Consider the following 23,108-nt stretch of genomic DNA (forward strand, 5'->3'; position numbering starts at 1 on the left):
GTAGAATCATAGAATGGGCTGGGTTGGAAGGGACCTCAGAGATCACCAAGTCCAACCCTTGATCCACTCCCCCTGTGGTTCCCAGCCCATGGCACTCAGTGCCACATCCAGGCTCTTTGGAAAGATCTCCAGACACGGAGAATCCACTACTTCCCTGGGCAGCCCATTCCAATGCCTGATCACCCTCTCCAGAAAGAAATTCTTTCTCATCTCCAACCTAAACCTCCCCTGGCACAACTTGAGACCCTGCCCTCTTGTCTTGCTGAGAGTTGCCTGGGAGCAGAGCCCAACCCCCCCCTGGCTCCAACCTCCTTTCAGGGAGTTGCAGAGAGTGATGAGGTCTCCCCTGAGCCTCCTCTTCTCCAGCCTCAACACCCCCAGCTCCCTCAGCCCTTCCTCACAGCAATTCTGCTGGATCCCTTCACAGCCTCCTTGCTCTTCTCTGGACCTGCTCCAGCACCTCAAGCTCCTTCCTGAGGGGCTGAGGGGCCCAGAACTCAGAAGACTTGGTTTGGTCAGGCAGATCATGGCTCAGCAGAAATAACCCACAAAAATAGTAACCAAAATAAGATATAAGCAGAAGTGCAGGACAAAAAAATCCCCCTGCAAAATCAGAGACTGAAATTAATTTTCTGCAAAGCAAATTGAATTTCTTCAAAGCTTTGTTTTTTTTTCTAGCAGGTGGTGCCACAAGGGATGACCAATTTCATTCCCATTTATTTTGCTGAAGGCAGAGCTACAACTGTAGCCCCAAAACTGGAAGATCCATCTTTTTTTGAACCCACATTGATCAGTTTTTCAGGGAAGGTAGAGGACTTCCTGTAACATCCCAGAATCTGGCCACTTTTGGGTTTTTTTTTTATGGCTTTTTTTTGTTTGTTTGTTTGTTTGGTTTTTGGGGGGGGGGGGGGGGTTTTTTTTGTGTTTTTTTGTTTTTTGTTTTGTTTTTGGTTGGTGGTTTTTTTTGCTGTTTGTATGTTTGGTTTTGGTTTTTTCTTGTTTGGTTGGGGGTTTTTTTTTGGAAATTTTTTTTGTTTGTTTGGGGTTTTTTGGTGTTTTTTTTTCCTCTCCAAGCAGCACTAAAATGCTCTTTACAGCCTACATTATCTTCTGCTTCTCTCTGTAGCAAGTTAAAGTCTCATCTTAAAAGCAAGAGTGTAAGAAGCCCAGAAAGCAACCAAGCAAGCACAGAAAAAACTCCTTAGTGTGGCTGCATAGAAAAAAAAAATCTATTTTTAACTCATTTTCCCCAAGATCTGTGATTTAAGGGAGGAGAGAGTGGGGAAATGTCTCACCCCCCCAAAAAAAAACCCCAAACCACCTTGATTCAAAGCAGACAACTCCAAAATTGCATCTCCCCAGAGCTCTCCCAGCTTGAATCCTTCAGCATCACTTGACCAACCTGCTGAGCTGCAGCTGCACCTTGAAAATCAGCTCTGAGAGGAGCCCAGGGGAGGAACATCTGGAGAAGAAGAGCTGACATTCCTGCCTGCAGTCACCCAGCTGCAGATGGAGGGGCTTGAAGGCAAATAAAGAGTTTTTCCCCTTACCTGCTCCTCTCTGCAGCCATCCCCTTCACCTTCTGTCCTAAAATGCTCCAAGCTGCTGCTGTGAATTATTCAAATGCTGCCACGTTTCACCCCAGAGATGACCAACCCTCTCATTCACGTGCTGGTCACAGGGAACTTTGTGATTTTAAAAGAAAAAAAAAAGAGCAGCATGCAAGTGGAGCTGCATCCCACCATAAAATACTCACAGCCTTAATCCAGCAAATCCAGCAAATGCCTTGGAACTGAAAGAGGTGGTCACAGGCTGGGCAAAGCACTCAAGATGTGCTCATCAGGCACCAGCCCAGTTTGCTCTGGGCCACAACAGCAGACTCACAACTTGCTTTGCTCAAATCCTTTCCCAAAGATTTATTGGAAATTAAAACAGCAGCACACAGGACTGCATTCCTCTTTTTTTTTTTTTTTTTTTTGCATACAACATGTTGAAAACAGGCTCAAGGACCTCCTGGACAAACTCATCCCTCCCCCGAACTGCTTTGGTTTTGTGATTAAAATACAAGGGCACCCACTGGGACAGAAGAACAAAACCCAACTACTGGCCATCAAGTAAAAAAAAAGTGAAATGTCACCAAGAGTATTTCAGTCTGGCTCCCCACTTGCACCACCACCAGGGAAGGGCTCGTTCTGCCATTTTTCAATTTTCAGAACAAGCTAAAAATTAAGTGGATTTAAGAGAAACAATCTCCTGCTGTGTGTTCCCTGCTCCCCTGATGCCTGGTCAGTGGCACCACAGAAAGGGGGGTTCTTAGAATAAAACCAGAGGGTTCTTATAATAAAAAAAAAAAAAGAAAAAGGGGGAAAGGGGGGGGAGGAGTGCACAGAAGTTTGTCTTAAAGCTGCTCTTGTGCCTCCCCTGCAGCCAGAGAAGGGGCTGTTTGTCATGGCTTGCTGCAGGGATACTTTAAAACCCTTGCTCCAGCCAGGCGAGGCTCCAGGCAGGTCTCTGCCACAGCTTCACTCCTGCAGTCAAAGGATTTTTCCAAATGCACTGTGAGTCTTTTGAGGAGGCTACACAGAACAGGAGCACCACTGTTTTCTGTTGCATATAGAAAGCACTTTAAAAAAAAAAAAAAAAAATAGGAGGGTTACTTCCATCCGCAGGAGAAGAGGGTTGCTTTGTGGCATCTGTCTCTGGTTTTATTTTGCAGTCTGTAAAAAATCTCTCTCTGGCTGTCCACATCCATTCACAATATAAAGCAGTAAAAAATATGTGTGTGTGTGTGTATATATATATATAGCATACAGTTTATTTATAGAGTTACACTTGCAAGGCAATCGAACCTCCACCGTCTGGGCCCTTCTACCTCCAGATGCTCTGCCTGGGTGATAGGACTGCAAGACAAGACAAAAATAACCTGAGTGACCCCATCTTGGTGGGTGAGCACCCCCAGAGGGAAAAGGTGAGCAGAGAGCAGGATGTATGCACGTGCAAAGCCTGGGCTGGGAGATGGACAGATGCTGCAGCATCAGGTGAGGTGGGTAAGGATGTCTCAGGCTCTCAGGAGGATGGCAGAAGGGTTTTGCCATGAGTGGGAATGGAATGGGATGCAGACAGCACAGCCATGGCAGGCAGGGACATCACAGCTCGCTTTTGCTGGCACCTAAAAATGTGGTGCAAGGTGGAAAAGGGGTCAGAGGAGGTGGAAAGGGTTTGGGGGTGAACTGGATCCCAAGATGAAGCAAAAGATGGGAGCCAAATCCTCCTTGTCTTAACCCTAGCAAGGTCTTAGCCCTGGGGGAGGCAGAGCACAGCAGATGGGATGAGAAGCACCCTTTGCAGTTCCTGAGAGAGCAGAGAGCTGGACTGGCAGTGTGTGAGCTGCTGGCAGCAGAGCAGAGGCTGCTGGGGTGTAAGCTTTGCTCTTCCTAATGGCATCTATAAATAGCCCATTCCCAGCACATGGCTGCTCTCTGCAGCCTGGTTTGGGCAGCAAAAGCCTCTCCCCCCTCCCATGCATCCCCCCCCTGCCCAGCTCATGCTCCCAAGGGCCCACGGGGACATACATACCCTCAGGGTTGAGGCTGGACACCAGGGGCTCTAGCAGGGTTCTGGAATGGCTGAGGAGCTGCCTGGTGCTGGCCCGGGGAGGTGACTCGGTACCACTGCTGGGAGCATAACCTATGGGACAGGGAAAAACACCCGGCTCAGGCAGGGCTCCTGCCTCCCACGCTCACCAGTACCACAGGGCAACTACACCACCCTCTCCAGGTGCTCCAGAGGAGAAGTGACCAGGTTCCTGGTTTTTAACCCGTTTCCTTTCCCGGGAACCTCATGCTGTCTCCTCTCATCCCTGCGAGGATGCAGATGTGACCCTGGGCACCACGCTCACTCTTCCTTGACAAACACACAGAGGTCCCGGGTGGCTGCAGCCTGTTCCCAGCAGCCAGCAGCCCCAGGGGCTCACCCCTTCACCACCTGCTTTTTATTTGACCACTGTTCCACAGCAGCACACAGCAACGCTGCGAGGGAAAGCTCCGGGCAGCCACCCCGGGGCCCAGAAGCAGGAACGCGGGATCCAACCTCTGAGCATCACCAGGACTTAAACGGGGAGGAGTCCTGCTGAGCCACCCAAACCTTCACCCAGCTGCCTAGCCTCAGCACCCGGGCAGAGCTGGCCAAGCTTTGGGGCCGATCCTCTGGGATGGGAAGGGGGGGGTCAGTGGGGAAGGAGCAGGGGGGGTTCCGCGGAGCAGCCCTCGGGGCGGAGCCGGCGGCAGCGGTGCTGACCTCCGCTTCTCCGGCAGGCTGGCAGCTCGCATGGGCTCGGCTCCGGCGGGGCATCCTCCTCCGACCTGGCCTGCAGGACGGTCACCGTGGCCCCCGTCTGCTGAATAAACTGCTGCAAATTACACTGCCTCAGCTCCTTATTTAACTCCTCCAGCTCTTGGGTCTGGGCCTGCAAAACACACACCGAGGGGAGGGGGAACAGGGTGAGCCGGTGTGCTCCAAAACCAGCTGGAAAACTCCCCTGCAGCCTGCTCCCCCTGCTCCCCCGGGGCTCCCCCTGCTCCCCAGGATGGGGTTCCCCCTGCTCCCCAAGATGGGGGTCCCCCTGCTCTCCTCGGGGGGTACCGCGGGGTCAGCGCGGTTCGGCCGCCCCTGTCCGCGGGAAGGGAGGGAGGAGCCCCGGCGGTGGAAAGGGAGGGGAAAGGCGGTGTCGGGTGTTTTGGGACCCTCGGGAAAGCGGTGTTGTTTTGGGTGGGGAAGGCGGTGTTTTGGGAGCAGCCCTGCTTTGCTGCGTCTCCACAAGAGGGTGCGAGCAGCCCTCACACCGCGGCCGCGGCGGAAGCGCAGGAGATGCTGTGCAGAGCAGAGGCTGAGGAATGGCAGCCCCGGTCAGGGAAAAGCTTCTCCCTTCTGCTCCTCGGAACGGGAGCCGGTGGCTGTACTGCCTGATCTTCCTTTTTAGGTCCTTTCTTTTTAGGAAATCCCATTTCTAACTCTTCTTCCTTACTGGGAACAGATGCTCAAGCACTGCCATGGGTCAGACCAGGGGCAGGGAGCTGTGGCAGCATGACCACTGCTGCCAGATCTGTTACAGCTGCAAGATACTAATTCCTTATATATCCTCAAAACAGATGAAAGGTAACAGGGTAATGGAAAACCTTTCCTCTAAGGATGGGTTTGATATATGGGTTTTACTTCCTACACTGCATACAACTTCTGATGATGGAGGGGTTCAGGACAGGTGAGCTGGGGGGCACCATCTGCCCCGTGGCTGCCATCTCCGTGCCATGCAGCACCTCCTGATGGACCCGAGTCCCTGCACAGCTGGCACTGTAGGGTCCTAAACTATCCCCCATCTGTGACTTCTTAGTCCAAGATGACACCCTGCACCAATGCTACACATGGACCGCTTGCTCCAGCACCATCGTCCATGCCAGAGTGGGGTGATGCTGAGCTCCCTGTGCACCAGCCAGCAGGAGCCCCTGCCCAGAGGCAGCTTGCATGGAGACTGCTGGATGTGGACATTGGACCAGCCAGGTGAGAGGCAGTGGTGTTCCCCTGGCCGTGGCCATTGGCTCTGAGCAAACCTCATGCACCCAGCCCCATGGCTCACCAGCCAGCTGGGGCAGGGCCAACCCCACACAGCCCATCAATCCTGTGCCCCTGGAAAGCTGATCCTATCCCCTCCCAAAGATCCCACCACCCCATGGGGCTGCTCAACCCAGTCCTATTTACCTGCAGGTTCCTTTCAGCTTCAACCAGGGCCTTCTCCACACTGGCCAGGTTGCTCTCCAGCTGGGTGCTTTGCTTGACCTTGTCCTCCAGGTCCCTTTTCATCTTGGCAGCCATGTCCTCCAGCTCCGTGGGGCTGGGCGCAGGGGTTTCCTTCCCCCTCTTTGCCATCTCCCACTGGATCTCCTCCTGCAGAGCTTCAGTCCTCACACTCAGCTCGTAGATCCTCTGGGTGTACTCCTCCAGGCTTGCCCGCAGGCTCCTCACCCGCTCCTGCCGCTCTCGCTCACACTCCTTCTCCAGACGGAGCTCGCTCTGCCAAAACTCCTCCTCGCTCAGCTCCGTCTCGTTCCTCCGCACCAGGTGCTCCAGGTAGAAGATCTCATCCTCCTGGCTGCCCAGCTGCCCACGCTCCCAGAGCACCAGGTCTGTCTCCAGAGTGTCCCTGTGGGCCTCCAAGGAAAGCAGCTGCTCCTGCTGCCTCAGCACCCTCCTGAACAGCTCATCCTTGGAGGGCTGCAGGGCCCCGCTGCCCCCCACTCCCAGCCCTTCCGGCACCTGGGCTCTCCAGCGGCTCGTGGCAAACACCTCGCTGGAGCCCATGGGACCCAAGTTGAAAGTCATGGATTTTTTCGGCTCCCGGGATCGGGGTGCATCCACGCCAGCCAGCCTGGGCTTGATGGGCAAGCTGGCCCTGATGAACGTCCTCTCAGGGGCCTGGGGAGCACCCTCCGAGGAGGGACGCTCGGCCACGCTGGGGCCCGTCCGCCGCAGGACAAACTGGACGTCGTTGGCATACTGCCCACACTTGGCCAGAGACTCCAGGGGACACTCCAGAGGCAGCAGCTGCCTCTCCTTCTCCCTCAGCTTCTGCACCAGCACGTAGCGTCCTGTCTGACCTGCAGGGAGGAGGAGGAAACCCCATGGAGAGACCCGTGGCCAGCAGCGGTGTCCCGAGGCTGCCACCCCACAGCCTGGTGACATCCCCACCACCACCACCCTCGGGACAGGACACTCAAGCCACCCCAGGTCTCCTCTTCCCAGGAAGCATCCCCCCAGCAGAGGCACGTGGCTCACCGATGGCTCGTGCCAAGGCAATGACCACTTCTTGGCAGGTGGTTTGCTCCGAGACACCACAGACGACCCTCTGGATCCCATCCACCCAGACCTTCAGCTCCATCCCTGCAGCTGCTGGGCCTCACGTCTGCTGGGTCATCACAGGGTAGGCTGCCTCTGGGAAGAAAAAATCCAGGTTTCCATCCCAAGCCAGGCATGAGGTACAGGAGATGCAGCATCACTAAATCATCTTTAACACCAGCATCTCATAAGGTGCATCCTAGACCAAGCAGTTCCTTCCTGCCACCTCAGTCCATCTCTGGCTCTCACTGTGCACAAACTGCATTTTTGTTGGAGTTATTAACACACCACTCTTTATTTGAAAAATAAAATAAAATAAACTGATCCAAACCAAAGTAACTTTCTTTTTTTTTGCCTGTGTTTGGCCAGTGGCTCTGTATCTTCCAGTGGTGGGAAATTACAGGGTTTGTGGGCCTGTACAGACCCCAGAAGTAGATGCCCAGGTTGTATCTGCCATGATTCTAATAGGTTTCACTGTGATTTCTCTGTCAATTTGACAGGCTGGCACCAATATTCCAAACAATATTAAAAAAGGTGGAGAAACTGCAGGCTGCTCACCCTCGCAGTGGGATATTGAGAGAAGACACAGACAGCCCACACCTATTCTATTTACCTCTATCTCAATTTATCAGAGGGGGATTAAGAAATTAAAATAAAGCCTCTGCACAAAATTGTGCAGACTAGAGGTAGGGCCTGGGGGACAACCCTGCAGCACAGCACAGGCCCCATGGGGATGCTCTGCCCAACACCAAGGCCCAGCCTGACTCCCACCACACAGCTACTCCTACCCTAAAATAACCAGGGGGAACCCAACTCCTGCCTCTCCCAGCAGCTCAAAAACTGCAACAGTCTTTACAAAGGTTAATAAAATTAAGCACAAGCTGTAAAGAAACTCAAATATTTGTGTTTATGGTGATTTTGAACACTGTGCAAAGATATTTTTCTTTTTTTTCTTTTTTTTTCTTTTTTCCCTGTACTGCTTTTTTTTCTAGCATCAGGCTTCTCTGAAAGCCCCAACTGGAGCAGTGTATCTCAGACACTTCCAGGCCCTCTGGACAGAGGGTCCCAAACTGCTTTCCCATTCCAACCAGGCTGGGTGCAGCCTCTCCACACCTCAGCTCCAGCTCTCCCGAGTTTGCAGCTGGGCTGTGAGGAAGTTTTTTGACCTTGGGCCACCACCTCTTGCTTACTTTCTGTTGCCTGCTTGAGCAGTCAGAGGGAAGGTCTGAAGGGTCCTGCCCTGGTCACAAAAGATTTTAACCCTGGTGCAAGAAAGGCAAAGAGAAAGGGGGAGATCCCAGGTGGTGAGGCTGCTCCCCGTGGGTGCCACCCCCCTGCCCACCTCCCCAACCTGGGCACGGAGCAGCTGCCACAAATACCTCCCTGCTGAGCTCATGTTTGCCTTGGCTGGGTGGCCAGGGAAAACTGGTGTGGGGTGAAGGGCACCTTGGCCTTGGCCGACCTTCCTTTCGAGCACAAAACCACTTAAAATTTGCAAGGTTTGGCTCAATTTTATTTTTATGCTGCGTTTTGGCACCAATCCCCCCCTCCCTGTGCGCTCAGGGCTGCAAACTGGGCTCTGTCACAGAGCAAAGTCCAGGGACTGCTCTGACACCACCCAGCTCACCCCAAAGCCCCCACACTCTCCTCCCATCCCACCTGGGGTGACAATACATCCCAGGAAGCACTGTCCCCCACCCACCTAGCTCTGACCTCCTCCCCTGCTCTGACCACGCAGGGAGGCCAAGAGCTTGAAAAAATAACGAAGAAAACCAACTAATAACTAGAGCTAAGAAAAACTAACCCATCTGCTTGAGTCGCAGTGCACAGCCTCACCTTGCACCCCAAATTCCAAGTGGTTGCCAAATGCTGGTGGGTGTGGGAGTGGAATGACTGCAGGCACAGCAGACCCCAGCTCCTCTCCAAGCTCAAACCAAAGCTCCAGTCCCTGCCCGGGCCAGCAGCCCTGGCAATCATTTACCAGCAGCCAGCACCTGGCACAACACCAGCACCACCAAAATGCTGGGAGCAGGGCTGGCCAAGTTATCTGAGTCTCCCAAAAAAGCAGTTGATAGAATCCCAGACTGTCAGGCTGGAAGGGACCTCAGGGATCCCCAGCTCCAACCCTTCTCATACTATTGCTGATCTGAGATGTCCCAGCACCCATCGAGCTGAGACTTCAAACTTCCCAAAGTGGGGGAATCCACCCCTTGCCCTGGGTGACCATTCCAAGGTCTGACTGTCCTCAGAGGGAAAAATTTTCCTCCTGTGTCCAGTGGGAATCTGCCCAGGAGCACCTTGTGCCCATTGCCCCTTGTCCTGTCCATGGGACACATCCTCCCTTGCTGCATGGCTCCCTCCACATCCCCTAGCACCCCAAAATTCAATTGTTTTTATTATTAGCAGGGGCTCCCCATTAACCAGTTGCTTGCTGTAACTTCTGAGGGTTTTGGGGGTCACTGTTGGGTATGGGATGTTCTCTGCCCCCTTGCTAGGAGGTGGTAAACAGGGCTGGGGGCTGCTCCCTTCTCTGCCTGCCCTCCTTGCCCCTTCCTGGGGCAGTTCACCTGCCCCTTTACCCAAAGCCCTGGGCCCACGGGGGAGCAGGGGGGATGATCACAGCTCATTCTTATCCAGGGGGACCAGGAATGCTCATTGCACCCCTCAGTCACTGCATACCACAACCCACACACAGCACCCCAAACCCCAGTATCCCACTGCACCAGCATCACCCTGGCTCAAAACAACCCACCCTAAAAGTCAAGTCACAAGGAAATACACCTCAAAACCTCCAACTTGACCCCAGTGTCACCTCTGTTGTACCCCCCCAAGCTCTCTATCATCACTTTTTTTTTTTAAATCAGCTGTTGTGGGGTGGTCCCCTTGCTGCACCTGTAAACATGACCTCCCTCTCCACCACCTTTGCTGGTGATGCCCTACTTGAATCAGTCAGTGCCTTTATTGCACCATCAGGTAGAAAAAAAGTGCTTTTTTGGGGGAGTGAGAATCACTTTTCTAGGCAGGGTTTCCAGCAGAGTGGTGGCTGCAGGCACCAGGACACGTGATGGCTGCTCCCAAAATCTGCTCCCATTTTATTCTTGTCCCCCCTACACACACACACACACACACACACACACACACACACACACACTGCTGTGCATCTCTTTATTTTGTTTCCTGGCACTGCTATCTCCCATCTTCCCCAGAAAGATCTGCAGGAGCCCTTCTGCACATGCAGGAGGACGCATGTTCCACACTGCTCCCACCAACCTCCATCCTGCTGCCTGCAGGGACTCCCTGGACCTGAAAAATAACACTGCCAGGGAACATGGCCACTCACACTCCTTACTGAAGTGAGGACCACCACCAGTTTACAGGGTGGAGTAAACATCCCCCTCCACATCCTCCCCCAAGGGACTCAGAAGCTTCCAGCCAAAAAATCCAATTAGGAAAACCCCACCAATTCTGCACCAACAGCAGATGCAATCAAAACCCTACAGCATTCCAAATACATCTCAGCTGCATCCCGAACACCTTTACCAGAAATCCTAAGCAGCAGCATCTGCCCTAACCCTACAGCATTCCAAATACATCTCAGATGCACCCCAAACACCTCTACCAGAAATCCTAAGCAGCAGCATCAGGAGCCAGCGTGAAGGTTTTGAGCACAGCATCCCCTTGGTTTCAGCCATTTCTGGGGGTTTGCTCACCTCCCTTGTACACCCAGGGAAGAGGCTGCTGGGCCAGGCAGGCAGGAGAGCTTCCCAGCAAGCTTTATTTAAACTGCAAAAAGCCAGATTAGCCTTTTGGGTCAGGGTTTGGGCTGGGGGCAGGGTTATGAAGACTCATAATTAATCAATAAAGATTAATGAGAGATTACTGGAGAACAGGCCATGATGAGCCCACCATCCAAGTAGGACCAAGGTGTCCATGGGGACTTAGCAGCTCTGCATCCCTTGGGATGAAGCCCAGGGGGATGCTTTGAACCTGACCCTCCTGCTCCTCTCCCACCCTGTCCAGGGAGGATGCTCATCCCTGCTGTGTCTGGACACCTGAACAATCAAAAAAAAAGCAACCAACCCAAGGCATGAGTGACCAGCAGGTGGTGAGCAGAGCCCTGGGACTCCATTCTGGGGTGCTGGCCCTGACTCACAGCCCCACATCAGCTGTTGCTCATCCAGCAGCTTCTTGACGCTCCCTAAGGTCTCCCCCTGCCTGGAGCACAGGTCCCAAGTCCTTGGCACCAAGCTGGAACTTGCCCACAGATTGAAACCCTCAGGTGGGACAGAAGCCCTCCTGGAACTCAGCTGTGGAGAGGTGACTCAGCATGGAGAAGATAGCCAGGAAAACAAAGCCTCCTAGTGACAGAGCAGATTGGAGGGGATGGGCTGTGCTCCAGGCTCCTCTCCAGCCCATCGATGATGTCCTCCAGCCTGGGGCACCTCTTTTGGAGTGGCATCATCTGCCCTTGGCTGGGGTGTTGCAGCTGTGCTGGGCTTCCCACGCCATGTCCCCTGCCAGAGGGGGGACTGGAGTCAGAGGCTGAGGCCATGGCCAGGGTTGCCAGGGAGGCAGCTCCATGCTGGGCTGAGATGATCAGTCCTGGCAAGGCTTGATGCTGTGGGTCTGACAGGACCTGTGCTGGCTGGGATGGTACCCACAGCTCTGACCCAGGTGTCAGGACTCAGGAACCACCAGTGGTCACTGCCACAGAGCAGGGGGCACCAGGCAAAGCCTCCCCACAGAGATGTAGGGCAGGACCTCTGCGTGGTGCTACGCTCATCCTGAGGGGGCTGGCACCAGGATCCTGCAGGGAAATCCTCTCCTGGCCAGTGCAAAGCCACCAAGAAGGCCACCAAGCAAAGAGGTCACTGCTGCTTTCTGCTGCAGTGTGGGCAGGATACAGGTGCAGGTCTCCAGCTGCTGCTTCCTACTACAAAGAGCTGACAGGTTAAACAAGCTCAAGAGGTGACAAACAAGTCCTACCAGAGCAGCCACTGCCCAGAGAGCCACCTCTTCATCCCTTCAGCTGTCAGAGGGAGGGTGTGCAGGCATTAGTCACCCCCAGCTCTTACACAAGGCAGCTGCAAGCACCCAGGAGCAAGGAAGCAGCAGGCACAGGGCTAATTCACACCTGAGCAGCTTATTTAGAGGTGGTCATAAAAGTCCCTGAATTCTTTGTCCACCCCTCATGTCTTGTCCAACTCTGCTCTGCCCCAGCACGCCCAACAACAACCCTAAAAGTCAGCAAAGTGCTGAAATCAGTAATTTCAGCCTGGCATCGATGAAAATTCCATCCCTGTTTCAAGGGCTTTTTGCACTCAAAGGGAGACAGAGAGAGGCAAAGATCAGGAAAACAGAGTCCTGTGAGCTGCAGCATCACTTGAGCCTGAAGCCACAGACAGCTTCCAAAGTACCCTGGTGGGGACATGTCCCACACACCAGGGTCTTGCAGGAAGTACCCAAAAAGACAGACTCCTGGGGGGCCTTATGCACCCCCATTAGGAGCAGAACAGGAATTCCCCCCCTCTTAAACAAGCCAAGATTTGCAGTCATGCTGGGCTAGCACCAAGAGCCATGTTGAAACATCAAGGACCATGGGCAGTGATGACATTTCACAGGGATGTTTACTGGCCAGTCCATCTTGCAGAGCAGCAACCAAGTGAAAGCTCATTGTAAATTAAAAGAAGGAAAAAAAAAATCCCTCTGCTTACTGCACAGACTCATGTTACAGCATTTCAGCCTAGAAGAATCATCTTCCTCACCATACTGAATCAGGTTTCTCCCTTACTGGTTACTGTCCATGGGAGAGAAAAGCTGGCAAGGCTGGCCGGGGAAACCTGCCATAAAGATGAAGGTTTGCAAGGGAAATATCAGCAGCACTTCTTACTGCTGTAACCATCACCATCAACCTCAGATGTTCATGTGAAGAGAGTTCACAAAAGCAGCTGAGAGTAAATTCATATTTTCTTCTCAAGGGGGCAAAGCAAAATCAGCACTGAGTAGATTGGGGGGGGAAAGAGGAAAGGCTTTTGCACTGCCACACTCCTTTTTTCTTGTGCAATTGAACCCACCTGGACACTGAGCCCAGGGGGGATGGAGTGGGGAATATTTAGGTCCTCAGCTCCCAGCTCAGCACCAAGGCAGGACCTAGGTACCTTTGGGTTCCAAGCTGAGCCTTGAGGATTAGGTGCTGGACTTGAAAACTTCTCAGGGCTGAGTCCACACCCCTCAGTTTTCCCCTAAAATTATTGCCTTTATTTTGAATGCCCCCCAAAATTGGTGCTTGCTCTTCAGCTCCATCACTGTACCTGCAGGCCAGCAGCTCTGGGATGCCAAGACACCTGCTGCCTTCAGGGCATGATTTACAATCCAGTTCTGAAAAGCCAAGCTCTGAGAGGTATCTGCCAGACCATCTGCACGCAGACACAATCCTGGCACACTTCTGCCAGCAGGTCCAGCATTTTCACCACGTTCATCTTCCAGCTGCAGTCAGCAGCCAAGCACAGTGCAATTTGGGGATCTTCTGCTCTTCCACACAGCCCATTCCACTTTGCTGCAAATCTGGAGATGCAAGAGCCTTGGAAATACTCCAAAGTACCTGCTTTCTCCTCCCCACCCAAAGTGCTTTGATTTCCCCAAAATTTCCACTCCCCCTCCCCTCCCATTTTGAGACAAAAGGTAAGGCCAAAATGGGGAAAACCCAACCAAGGAGCTGTTTTCCCCAGTGCCTCCAGAAGAGTCAGGAACAACCCCCAGAGTGCAACTTGATGATGCTCACCCAGTCCAGCCCAGAGGGTGAGATGCACCTTGGCCACCTACATGGCAAACAGAGACAGGCACTGACCTGCCACTCTCTCCATCTCATCTCAGTGATCTTGATTTCCATAGGATTACAGGAAAATTCAGGCTCTGCACCTCTCCTCCAAGTAGAACCAGGGATGTGAAAAAAACTGAATGACCTACAAACACTCTCCCCCCCAGCCTCCCTTCCAACCTCCTTCAGAAGAGCTGGCACCAGCCACCAGCAATCCTCTCTCCACTCCTAGGGGAGAGGGTCATTAACAAATTAGCAAGAGGATAAAGGATAAACCTCCCAGATTTTTTTTTCCATTTCCAGGATAACTCACTGTTTCCCAGCCAGCCCCATGCCAAGGATGCAGTACTGCATCTCTGGAGGAGGCTGCACCGATGAATATGCAGGTGTCTGCTGCCACAGATAGTTATTTATAACTTTGTGGGATTCAGAAGGCCTTTAATGACCATTTGCTGAGAGCTGAAATAGCTCCTTTCTTTCTCTCACACAGAAACAGACTGAGTCAAATAGCCAAGATAGCCAGAAAATAATCCAGGCTGAAACCTTTGATAAAATCCTTGGCCATTTCAGAAGTGTCTGCTTTCACACTACCTGTCTCATGATTAACTAGGTGGACGGGTGCTCTCAATCCCCACCTGAACCCACCCAGAGGTAACAACCTTTTTCAAGCACTAAAATAGAGACACAACTCTGGAGGGGCAACTCAACTCCCTATCTGGCACTCGAATGCAAGGTGCCATCCATGCAGGTGCAGGGACAGGTCCCTGCACCTCAACAAGAAGCAAACATCAGAGGTGCATGAGCAGCCTCAATCCCTGAAACTGCTTTGCTTGGGGACACCAAACCTCTGGCTGAAGGGGTTTCAGAGCCAGCAAGGGGCTCCAGTTCCTGCTTCAGACATTGGTGTCCTCCTTCCCAGCACTGGGGTCCAAGGGCTCTGCTGCTACTCAGGGACACCTAAAGGACTAAGATAGGATGGGAACCAGTGCTCTGGACCACACCAGCCCTCCTGCCTGCCTGGAGAGGGAGAGGCAATAAAAATATCTTGGGTTTTAAGAAACACTTAGTAGCTTAATCCTCATGCACCCCATGCATACTTGAGGTTGGCTTTAGGGAAATGCAGCCTTTTGAACCTCCTATCCCAACCACTCTGTAATCACAGCAGGTCAATAAAAAGCCAAATGAAATAAAAATTAATTTAAAAGACTGGAAAGAGCAACTGGAAAATGATTTATTCATTTTTTCCATCATATCCCTGTATAGGTACAACTTTTTTCCCCACTGGTGGTGGGGCAGGTGGGAACATCTTGTACTAAGTATTGATGTGGTACAGCCTGGTGTCCAGGCTGGGTTAGCCCCAGGAAAACCTCAGGGCAACCCCTTTAGAATGGGACCCAAAGAACTCCATGCGCTGCCCTAAGAAAGCCCCATCTCAGGAGAATCATGGCAGGGAGATGAGGAGGAAGAGGCATTCTTGGAGCAAACCTAAGGAACACCTGAGTTTTTACAGGCACAAACCATCAAGCAAAGACCTGGGCATACTGGTAAAGTGCCCAAGGAGACCACAAGCTGCCTTCTGGCAATTAATTAAGCTCAAGTAATCACTCAGAGAGACACGGGGGCTGATGCTGTAGGAAACAGCCAGCAGCTATCATGACATGCACAGAGAAAAAGCCCAATTGCCTGGCCCAGCCAGCCTTCCCACCACCAGTACATTTGGCTCTTTGAAGAAAGGAGCTTTGCCACCTCCAGACATTGCTGGAACTTGGCAATGAAAATAAAAATCAGCAAATGAAACCAGCAGCCAGAGCACCTCGAAAACACTCAACCCATCATTGTTCTTATCTGGAGATAACCATCCAACCATCAGCACACCACCAGCCCTCCAGGCAAGCATCCAGAGGCAGAGACCAACTCCCTGCTGCAGATTTGCACCTCTCAGGGAAATCAGTACCCCCAGCATGAATCACAAACCCAGCAAGAATCCCAAGAAATGCTGTCCTCACAATCCCTCAGTTGAGCAGCTCCACACCACCAGCTGGGTGTTCCCAGCCCTTGCCAATGCCTTCCCCAGACTGGCAGGAAAAGCAGAGCCAAGGGGAGGCTGCTGCTGCTCATGGGATTCTCTCTTGTCTTGAGTCTTCTCCTATAGGGTGCTATAGGTGCTGCACCCTATAGGTGTCCTCAGAATATATATGTATATTCCTCAGAATATACAGGTGAGCTCAGAAGCACATAGCTAGGCCTAACATCACTGGGGACCTCCACAGGGAATCCTACAGCCTCCCCCTCCCCAAAAAATGTTGAGAACACTGACAGCCCATTGCCAGTCCTCCCAGTTATGCAGGAGGCGTTTTGGGGGTCATGGGGAGGTCTGAGCATGGGGCTTTGAAGACCAAGAACTCCAGCAGGTCCTGTGCTGCAGCAAGGACATAATTATATATACATTATATAGGGCATCTACATTACAAAGCAGCAGAGGAAGCCTTCCCAAATCCAGGCAGTGCCCAGCTGCCCCAAAGTTTCCAGCTCAGGACTGATCCACCCATGTCTGCAGGTATAAAAACTCTTGCAAGGTTTTTATTCTGTGTGTGTCCTGTCCAATCCCCATCCCCATCCCCCCCTCTTTATTTTTTTTAAGCAACAAGTTTTTCTAGATGACTAGCCCAGGGCACCTGGAACTGGAAGCACTCCAGCCCTTTAAAAAGTGCTGACTCCAGTCCACAAAAAGCCAGATAATCGTCTGCTTTTATAAGCTCATGAAACTTGGCATCTGCCAAATGGAAGGACGCAAAATTGTTAGCAATAATTTACAATAATAGGATTTAAAAAAAAAAAAAGAAAATAAACGGAGACACATTTATGCCTTCATTTGACTATACAGGTTTACAAGGGCATGGACAAGTTGGGACAGAGCAAGGAACATCCCTTAAAAAAAGATGCTCTTAAAAACAACATACACACACACAACTAATACTTCAAACATCCCTTGTGCCTTTGTTTAAACTTGGGCACAGAGCACCCCATTGTCAAGCAGCAGCTGGACTTCTTCCTAGCTCAACACGGCACCTGACCTTGCACAAGAAGGAAATACTCTGCTCCAGAGCCTTGGCACACACATGGCCTCCCAGCCAGGGATCATCAACCCCTTATCTGGATTTGTGCCACCCAGCACGTGGTGGAGGACAGCAGAACATGGGCTTGAGTCACTTCCAAGCCACCAACTGGGGGTTTTCCCTTAGCAGAAGGCACAAATGCAACAGCAGCGTGTTGAAAAACAGGGGGGAGATGAAGCAGTGGGGACCCCAGCAGATGCACCTGGGCAATATTTCTCTGCAGCACAAAGCAACAATGAAGGCAAAGAGGAAGAAATCTCCACTATGTACATGGACAACAGACAGGTTACCAGCTCCCACCCAACATCATTTTACATCTAGTCCTCAGAACACTTTGGCACAGAAACTCCCTTGCTCGCCTGGGTGCAATAAATCCCTGTATCTTCAGCAATTACAGAATTATAGCTTTTTTTGCTCAAGTCATATCTCAAAAAGCAGGGAAGAGAGCACCCTGGAAGGATTCAGACCACACGTTGCCACACTGCTGTAGCTACCTCCAAAAAGTTTGGCCAAGCCTGGCAAGCTCCCCAGGATGTCCACTGAGGCCTGTGGGTTGACCAAGTTACCAAGCTCCTGAGAGCAGCCAGAACTCACTTTTCTTAATCATAATTAAAGAAAAAAAATTGTAAAAAAATCAGACTTACTTAAGTAGTTCAACCATCTCAGGGTCAGACCATTGCTCAGGTCAGCCCCTGGGTAGACCTAGCTCCCCCATCTCCCTTGCACTCATGTGCAAAGCCTGGAACTTCTCAGAGCAACAGGCAAATCTGTGCTAGGAAACCCCAGCATGCAGGACCCCCAAACCCGTGGTCCTCAATGCTGCAGAGTGCCAGGCACCTGCAGGCACTCCCCAGATTTGCAGCTTCCTGGGAAAAGGTGGAAGAGAGGCTTTAGGAAGGTGCACACACTGAGGAACTGCTCCTTGATTTCCATGCTATTTTCTTCAAGTGTGGGAAAACCAGTGGAGCTGTGCCAAAAGGGATACCAGGTACCATGCTCAGGCTCTCCTGGTAGATAACTGGGATGCAAGAGGATTCCTGGCATTCCAGCAGCACCAGAGTATTCCTCCCCCCCCCCCTGCATCCCACCCCCAAGCAGACAGCCCTGGCAAGGAAGGCAGGCAGTGTATGGATGGGCTTCCTGCTCATTTTCCCTGCAGAAAAAGCACATGCAGACATACATTTGCTTTTCTTCCTAAGAAGAGCTGCAATTCCTGCTGCATGAGGAGCACAACCCCACACAGGCACCCTGAGAGGGGAGCAGGTGGGTGCATGCAGCCTCACCACCCCATCCTGCCCGGATCCAGCACCCTGCTGAGCTCTGGCATCGGTGCTGCCACACATTCCTGCTGCCTGGCACCTGCCTGGCAAGTCTTGGCAGAGCACCATGCCAGGGCCCACAAGCATGCTGCTAACACCAGCACCCCTGGGAGCCAGCTCTGGCTCTGCAAGGACCAGCCAAAGCTCCCACCTCACCTCTTCGGATCTTTTCTCACCCATTTCCACCTGCCTATCCCTAATCCCTCCTGAACTCAGCCATGCCAAGGGCAGTGCCACTGGTTGTGCTCTGTTTAAATGACAGGTGTGTGGCTGTCACCTCTTCCTCCACACAAGCCCACCCTGTCACCCTTAAGCCTGTTTTTAACCTGCATTTGGGATCCTAATGTGCCACTACCAAGTGGTGTCAGAGGGTAGGGAAGTACCAGGGAGAGGAGTTGGTTCTCTCACCCGCAGCAGGCCAGAAGCAGAGCTATAAAACAACCTGCCAGCAGAGCCCGAAGAAGGCATCAGAAGTATGCAGTGAGGAGCCAGGATCTTATCGAGGAATTTCACCCCTCTCCTCAGGGAGCTGGAGACACCTCTGAAGGGAGGAAGGACGGACAGCTCTGCCCTGCGATGTGCACCACGAGGAGAGGTCCTGGCAGGAGCGGCTGAGACCCAGCTCCACCTCAGCTCCTCCACCGTGGGCTCCAGTCCGTGCTTCCAGTGCCAACTGGGAGCTCAACGCTGAGCAGGGCTTGGCTGGGCCATGCTGGTGGCAGAAACTGCTGGGCATGCCGCTGCCAGCTCTGGGCACAAGGGAGGCAGAGCCACGCAGTGCCCAACCGGGACACGAGTGGGGCAGTACCAGGGCAGTACCGGGCAGAGGGGTTCGGGGTCCTGCCAGTCTCGGAACCCGTTCCCGGCCATCCCAGCCCAGGCTCTCCTTGAGCCCTCGGGAGTCCCTGCCGGCATTCTGCCGCCAGCCCCCCGCCCCTGCCCCCCGCTCCACACCGGGCAGGTCCCTGCCCTTCCCCGGGAAGGCAGCCGGCAGCCGGCGGGGGCTGTCCCGGGAAGGGATCATTCCCGGAGAACCGCGGCGGGAGAGCAGCAACAGAAAAAGCAGCAGCAGCAGCAGCACCCACCCAGCCCGGGGCTGCTCCCGGAGCTGCCGGCCCGGCTGTGAGCAGAGCAGGGCCGGGCCGGGCCGCGCCCTGGTGCCGCAAAGCGACGTCGCCTCCGCTCCGGGAGGCCCGGCCCGGTCCGGCCCCATCGCACCGGTACGCACTCACCTGTCACCGGCCAGGACACGGCGGAGCGGCTGCCGCTCCGGTTCCGGCTCCGGTTCCGGCAGCGGCCGCTGGGCTCGGCAGCGCGGGCCCGCGGCGACCTGCAGCCCGCTCCCGGCCCGCCTCCGGCCCGCCCCGCCCCGACAGCACCGCCCCGGCCCGGCCCGGCCCGGCCAGGTGAGCACCGCCCGCACCAGCCCCGCACCCCGCGTCCCGGGCTGGCAGCCCCCTTGGGCTGCGGGAAAGAGCTCTGTGATTTGCCTTTTCTAAAGAAAAAAAAATTAAAATAAAAAAAGCTTTAAATTCTTAAAAAAACCAAACAAACCCCCGCAAACGCAACCAGACAAGAAACACCTAAAAATGACTTCTTAAAACCTTTCTGAGCAAGGTCTTAGCTTCTCTTTCTTGCAACAAAGGAAGTTTAAAATGCTCCTTTATAAAAAAGTCTTAAATTCTCCTGGTTTAGGGTTTTTTTTTTTTGGTTGGTTGTTTTTGGTTTTTTTTTCCAATAATTAAAATTAAAATTAAAATTTTCCTTTTTTCGGAACTCCATTCTCCTTTTTAGTTTGAAAAAGGTCTTGAATTCTCTTTAAAAAAAAAAAAAAAAAAAACCAGAGCAACTTTAATCCTCATAATTTTTAAAAAAATAAATCTTAAATCTTCTCCTTTTTGTATTATAAAAAACAAAAAAAGAGCAAAAAACAAACAAAAACCCCAGCACAAAATAAAACCACAACAAAACCTCAGGGTTCCTCTCCATGCACAGCTCCCGGTGCCGGGTTCCTGTGCCGCTGGAAGTGCTCAGCCACACCTAAAAGCACACCCAACCCTAACCCTAACCCTGACCCGAACCCGAACCCGAACCTGAACCCGAACCAGGACCTCCCCGCGCAGCAGGTCCCGTGGGTCAGGAGCTGTTCCGGAGGGTCCGATCTCCTCCCGGGTCGGAGGGGAGGTGCAGCCCCCCTGCTCGGGGCCCTTCAGGCAGCGTGGGGCCCGCAGTGCCCTGAGGCCACAGGGAGCAGGGGCAGGGAGACAGGTTCAGCTCGTTGGGATGGAACAGGTGCCTGCTGAGGGCATGGAAGGCTTGGGAATCTCCTCACCTCTTCCCTCTCCATCCAAGCTCCCAAAAAACCCATCGGAAAGCTCCTCCTGCTTCCCATGCTGGTGCCCTTCCACCCAGCACTGGTGTGGGCTCTGGTGGCCCATCTGTCCCTGGCCTCCACTGGGGAGGGGGCTCCAGCCAAGCAGTGGGGCAGACACACATTTATCCTCATATTATTTGTCCTCATATGTTTTATCCTCATATTATTTATCCTTTATCCTCGTATTATTTATCCAGGAGCTCCTCTGGAATGTCCCACTGCTCATGAGAAAGGATAACACACACGTCAGAACACAGGTCCCGAGGTGGCTGCTTTGAAGTGGATCTCAGGGCTGCTGCTCCATCACAAAACGTGTATTAATTTTTACCTATAATCAGGAAAAATATCCATCTCATGTGGACCTCGTCGCCTTTAGGACATCTTTAGCTTCCCACTTAGCCACGTTCAAGCTGCTGAGATTAGGGGGTGATGCAGCACGTGAGTATATATTTGTCACTTAACAGCTTTAATTAGGTTTTAAATGAAGTTTTCTGTTGTTCTGATATATTCCCCATAATTATGGTCTCCTCAAATCAGATAACACATCTGACACTCCATAGCACACGCCATGCCCTGGAGATCTTACAGTGCAGGAGGAACAAATATCTCTATAAGAAAACAACAAAAGCTGTTCTCAGGAGATATGTATCTTATTTATTAGCCCAGATACTCTTCTGTGATCCTAATTAGACACAAACTGAGCAGAGGTTCATTTGCCACTAATTAGGATAGTTGTCTTTCTTTCAGTAAAAAGATTTTGAGTTTTAAATCTTTCTACCCTTAGCAGCTTGTAAAAAAAATGGAAATCTCTTTGCACTTGTAAAGGTAATACTGGAAAAAATAAATAGGTTTCTGACTCTGCACTCTTATGTCTGTGTGATCCTTTGATCCCCTATCCTACAGAGAGTTCTCCATGCCTTCCATCAGCCAAGATGGATGAAAGTATTCAGAGAACAGTTCCATACTGCTGAGCTCCTCCAGATCAGGTACTCATGGACCACCCCCTCCAACCCTTGTAGTGTCTCCAGATTTCTTCCTGAAGCTCAGAAGCTCCCGTGGTGCTGAGGCCACGTCCAGGGACTGACCCATGAGTAACAACAGAGGTGATTTCTGGGGTTGTGTGTCCTCACTGGGTTTTCTAGCATCTCAAAGTTTGGAAAAGTCACATGCTGGTTGTACACTGAGCACCCGAGCTGCTTTTGAGAGGAGAAGGGACCTCAGCATCTGGAATACTGAGTAGCTGAATTATACCCAAGCAGGTCCTTTGGTCTCTACAGGAGCCTCCCTACTGCAGGTGAGACCAAACTCTACCTGAGTTTCCCCAGAGATGATGATGCTGTCTTGCTGCTGTGTGCTCAGGAATGCAACAAGAAGACTCCTTCCTCTGAGGCTTCTTAAGATACAGAAAAATGTAAGTATTTAAAAATAGCTATGGTAATTAAAAATATTATACATATATATATTTATACAAGAGTGCTGTCTCCTGTTGCTAAGCATACATTTGTAGTAGGGTTGGGAAGTGGCTGTTGACCCTTTCATCACTCTTAGGGCTTTGGGAGAATTTTGAGGGGTCTTACATTTTTGGAAGTTTCTTTTGGAGGACTGTGAACCCACCACTGTTTCTCTGACCAGGGTATTATTACACAACCATACACTGTTTTGCTAGGAGACAGAGGATGCCGCCCCTAATGTAACAAAAGAGCCAGTCTGGAAGAATTTTTTCCTCTGTTTCTAGGACAACAAGAGACATGAGAAAGAAAAGGCACTGCAGCATCACAGGAAGCCAAATTGGGGCTCAGTGCTGCAGTACTGCAGCTGACTGCCAGCACACCATGGACAACCCCTCAGCATCCCACCCACAGCACTGCTGGAGTTGGGGCTGGCAGCAAAGAGAGACCTTGGTCTGGTGGGAAGATGAGCTGATGTCCCTCAATGGCTTTCCTCTTGGCTTTCCCCATCCTCCTGCTTTATTCAAGTGTTCACTCTGCTTCTGCAGCTAGCCTGGAAAAGTTGCTGAGAGCTTGTGTCCTGTGGCTGAAATAAGAATGGAGATGTTCAACTGCAGCCTGCTGGGTTGCAACCCAAGACAAGAAAGGTTTGGGACATATTTATGCATTTGGGTAACATTTTTCAAAAAAACCCACCAGCAGCAGCTGCCATTTCTGTGCCTATCTGCTTCCCACACCTCTGGTGGTGGGAGCTTTGAAGGGAGATGACCTGCAAAGGGCTTCTTGAAAAGTGGTGCCCCAAAAACCCACGGTGCAGATGAACGGGAGCCAAGTGGAGAGGCAGCATTGTACAAACCCAGGGTGTGGGCAGAGAAAGAAATCTCAGGTCCCTACACCCTCCAGAAATCTGTGTTGCCTGCTTTTTGCTGGAACAGCTCCTGGGAATGGTACAAACCAGCAAAACCTGGATTCAGAAGGGATCTGCATGACTCCAGATGCAGACCAGGGGCTCTCACTTACCCCTTTTGCAATAAAAAGTAGACAAAAGAGATGTATTTAGGTACCTTTTCCATTCCTATTTATTGTCCCCAGGGGAGAGCAGGGCTTGGTCTGTATCTGTACAGCTTCATGGCTGTTCCTCACTTCAGC

General features: G+C 52.1%; 1 protein-coding gene across 4 annotated transcripts; it reads right to left on the reverse strand.

Annotated features, from left to right (window-relative positions):
* Positions 1–1,891: 1,891 nt before the first annotated feature.
* RASSF7 (Ras association domain family member 7) lies at positions 1,892–19,482 on the reverse strand. 4 transcript variants are annotated; one of them, XM_030451471.1, is made up of 6 exons: positions 19,370–19,482; positions 6,826–6,981; positions 5,752–6,647; positions 4,297–4,465; positions 3,577–3,687; positions 1,892–2,900 (listed from the first exon to the last, which is right to left on the reverse strand). In XM_030451471.1, exons 2-6 carry the CDS (start codon positions 6,926–6,928, stop codon positions 2,869–2,871), a joined length of 1,311 nt encoding a protein of 436 aa, XP_030307331.1. In that variant the 5' UTR covers positions 6,929–6,981; positions 19,370–19,482; the 3' UTR covers positions 1,892–2,868. The 4 variants fall into 4 exon arrangements, with proteins under 4 accessions (XP_030307331.1, XP_030307332.1, XP_030307334.1 ...); XM_030451472.1 differs by lacking the exon at positions 19,370–19,482 and adding an exon at positions 8,722–8,838; XM_030451474.1 differs by lacking the exon at positions 19,370–19,482 and adding an exon at positions 8,076–8,150 and having other exon boundaries at positions 5,752–6,642.
* Positions 19,483–23,108: the final 3,626 nt, after the last annotated feature.

The sequence above is a fragment of the Calypte anna genome, chromosome 5 (assembly GCF_003957555.1).
Source record: "Calypte anna isolate BGI_N300 chromosome 5, bCalAnn1_v1.p, whole genome shotgun sequence".
NCBI classification, from domain to species: Eukaryota; Metazoa; Chordata; class Aves; order Apodiformes; family Trochilidae; genus Calypte; species Calypte anna.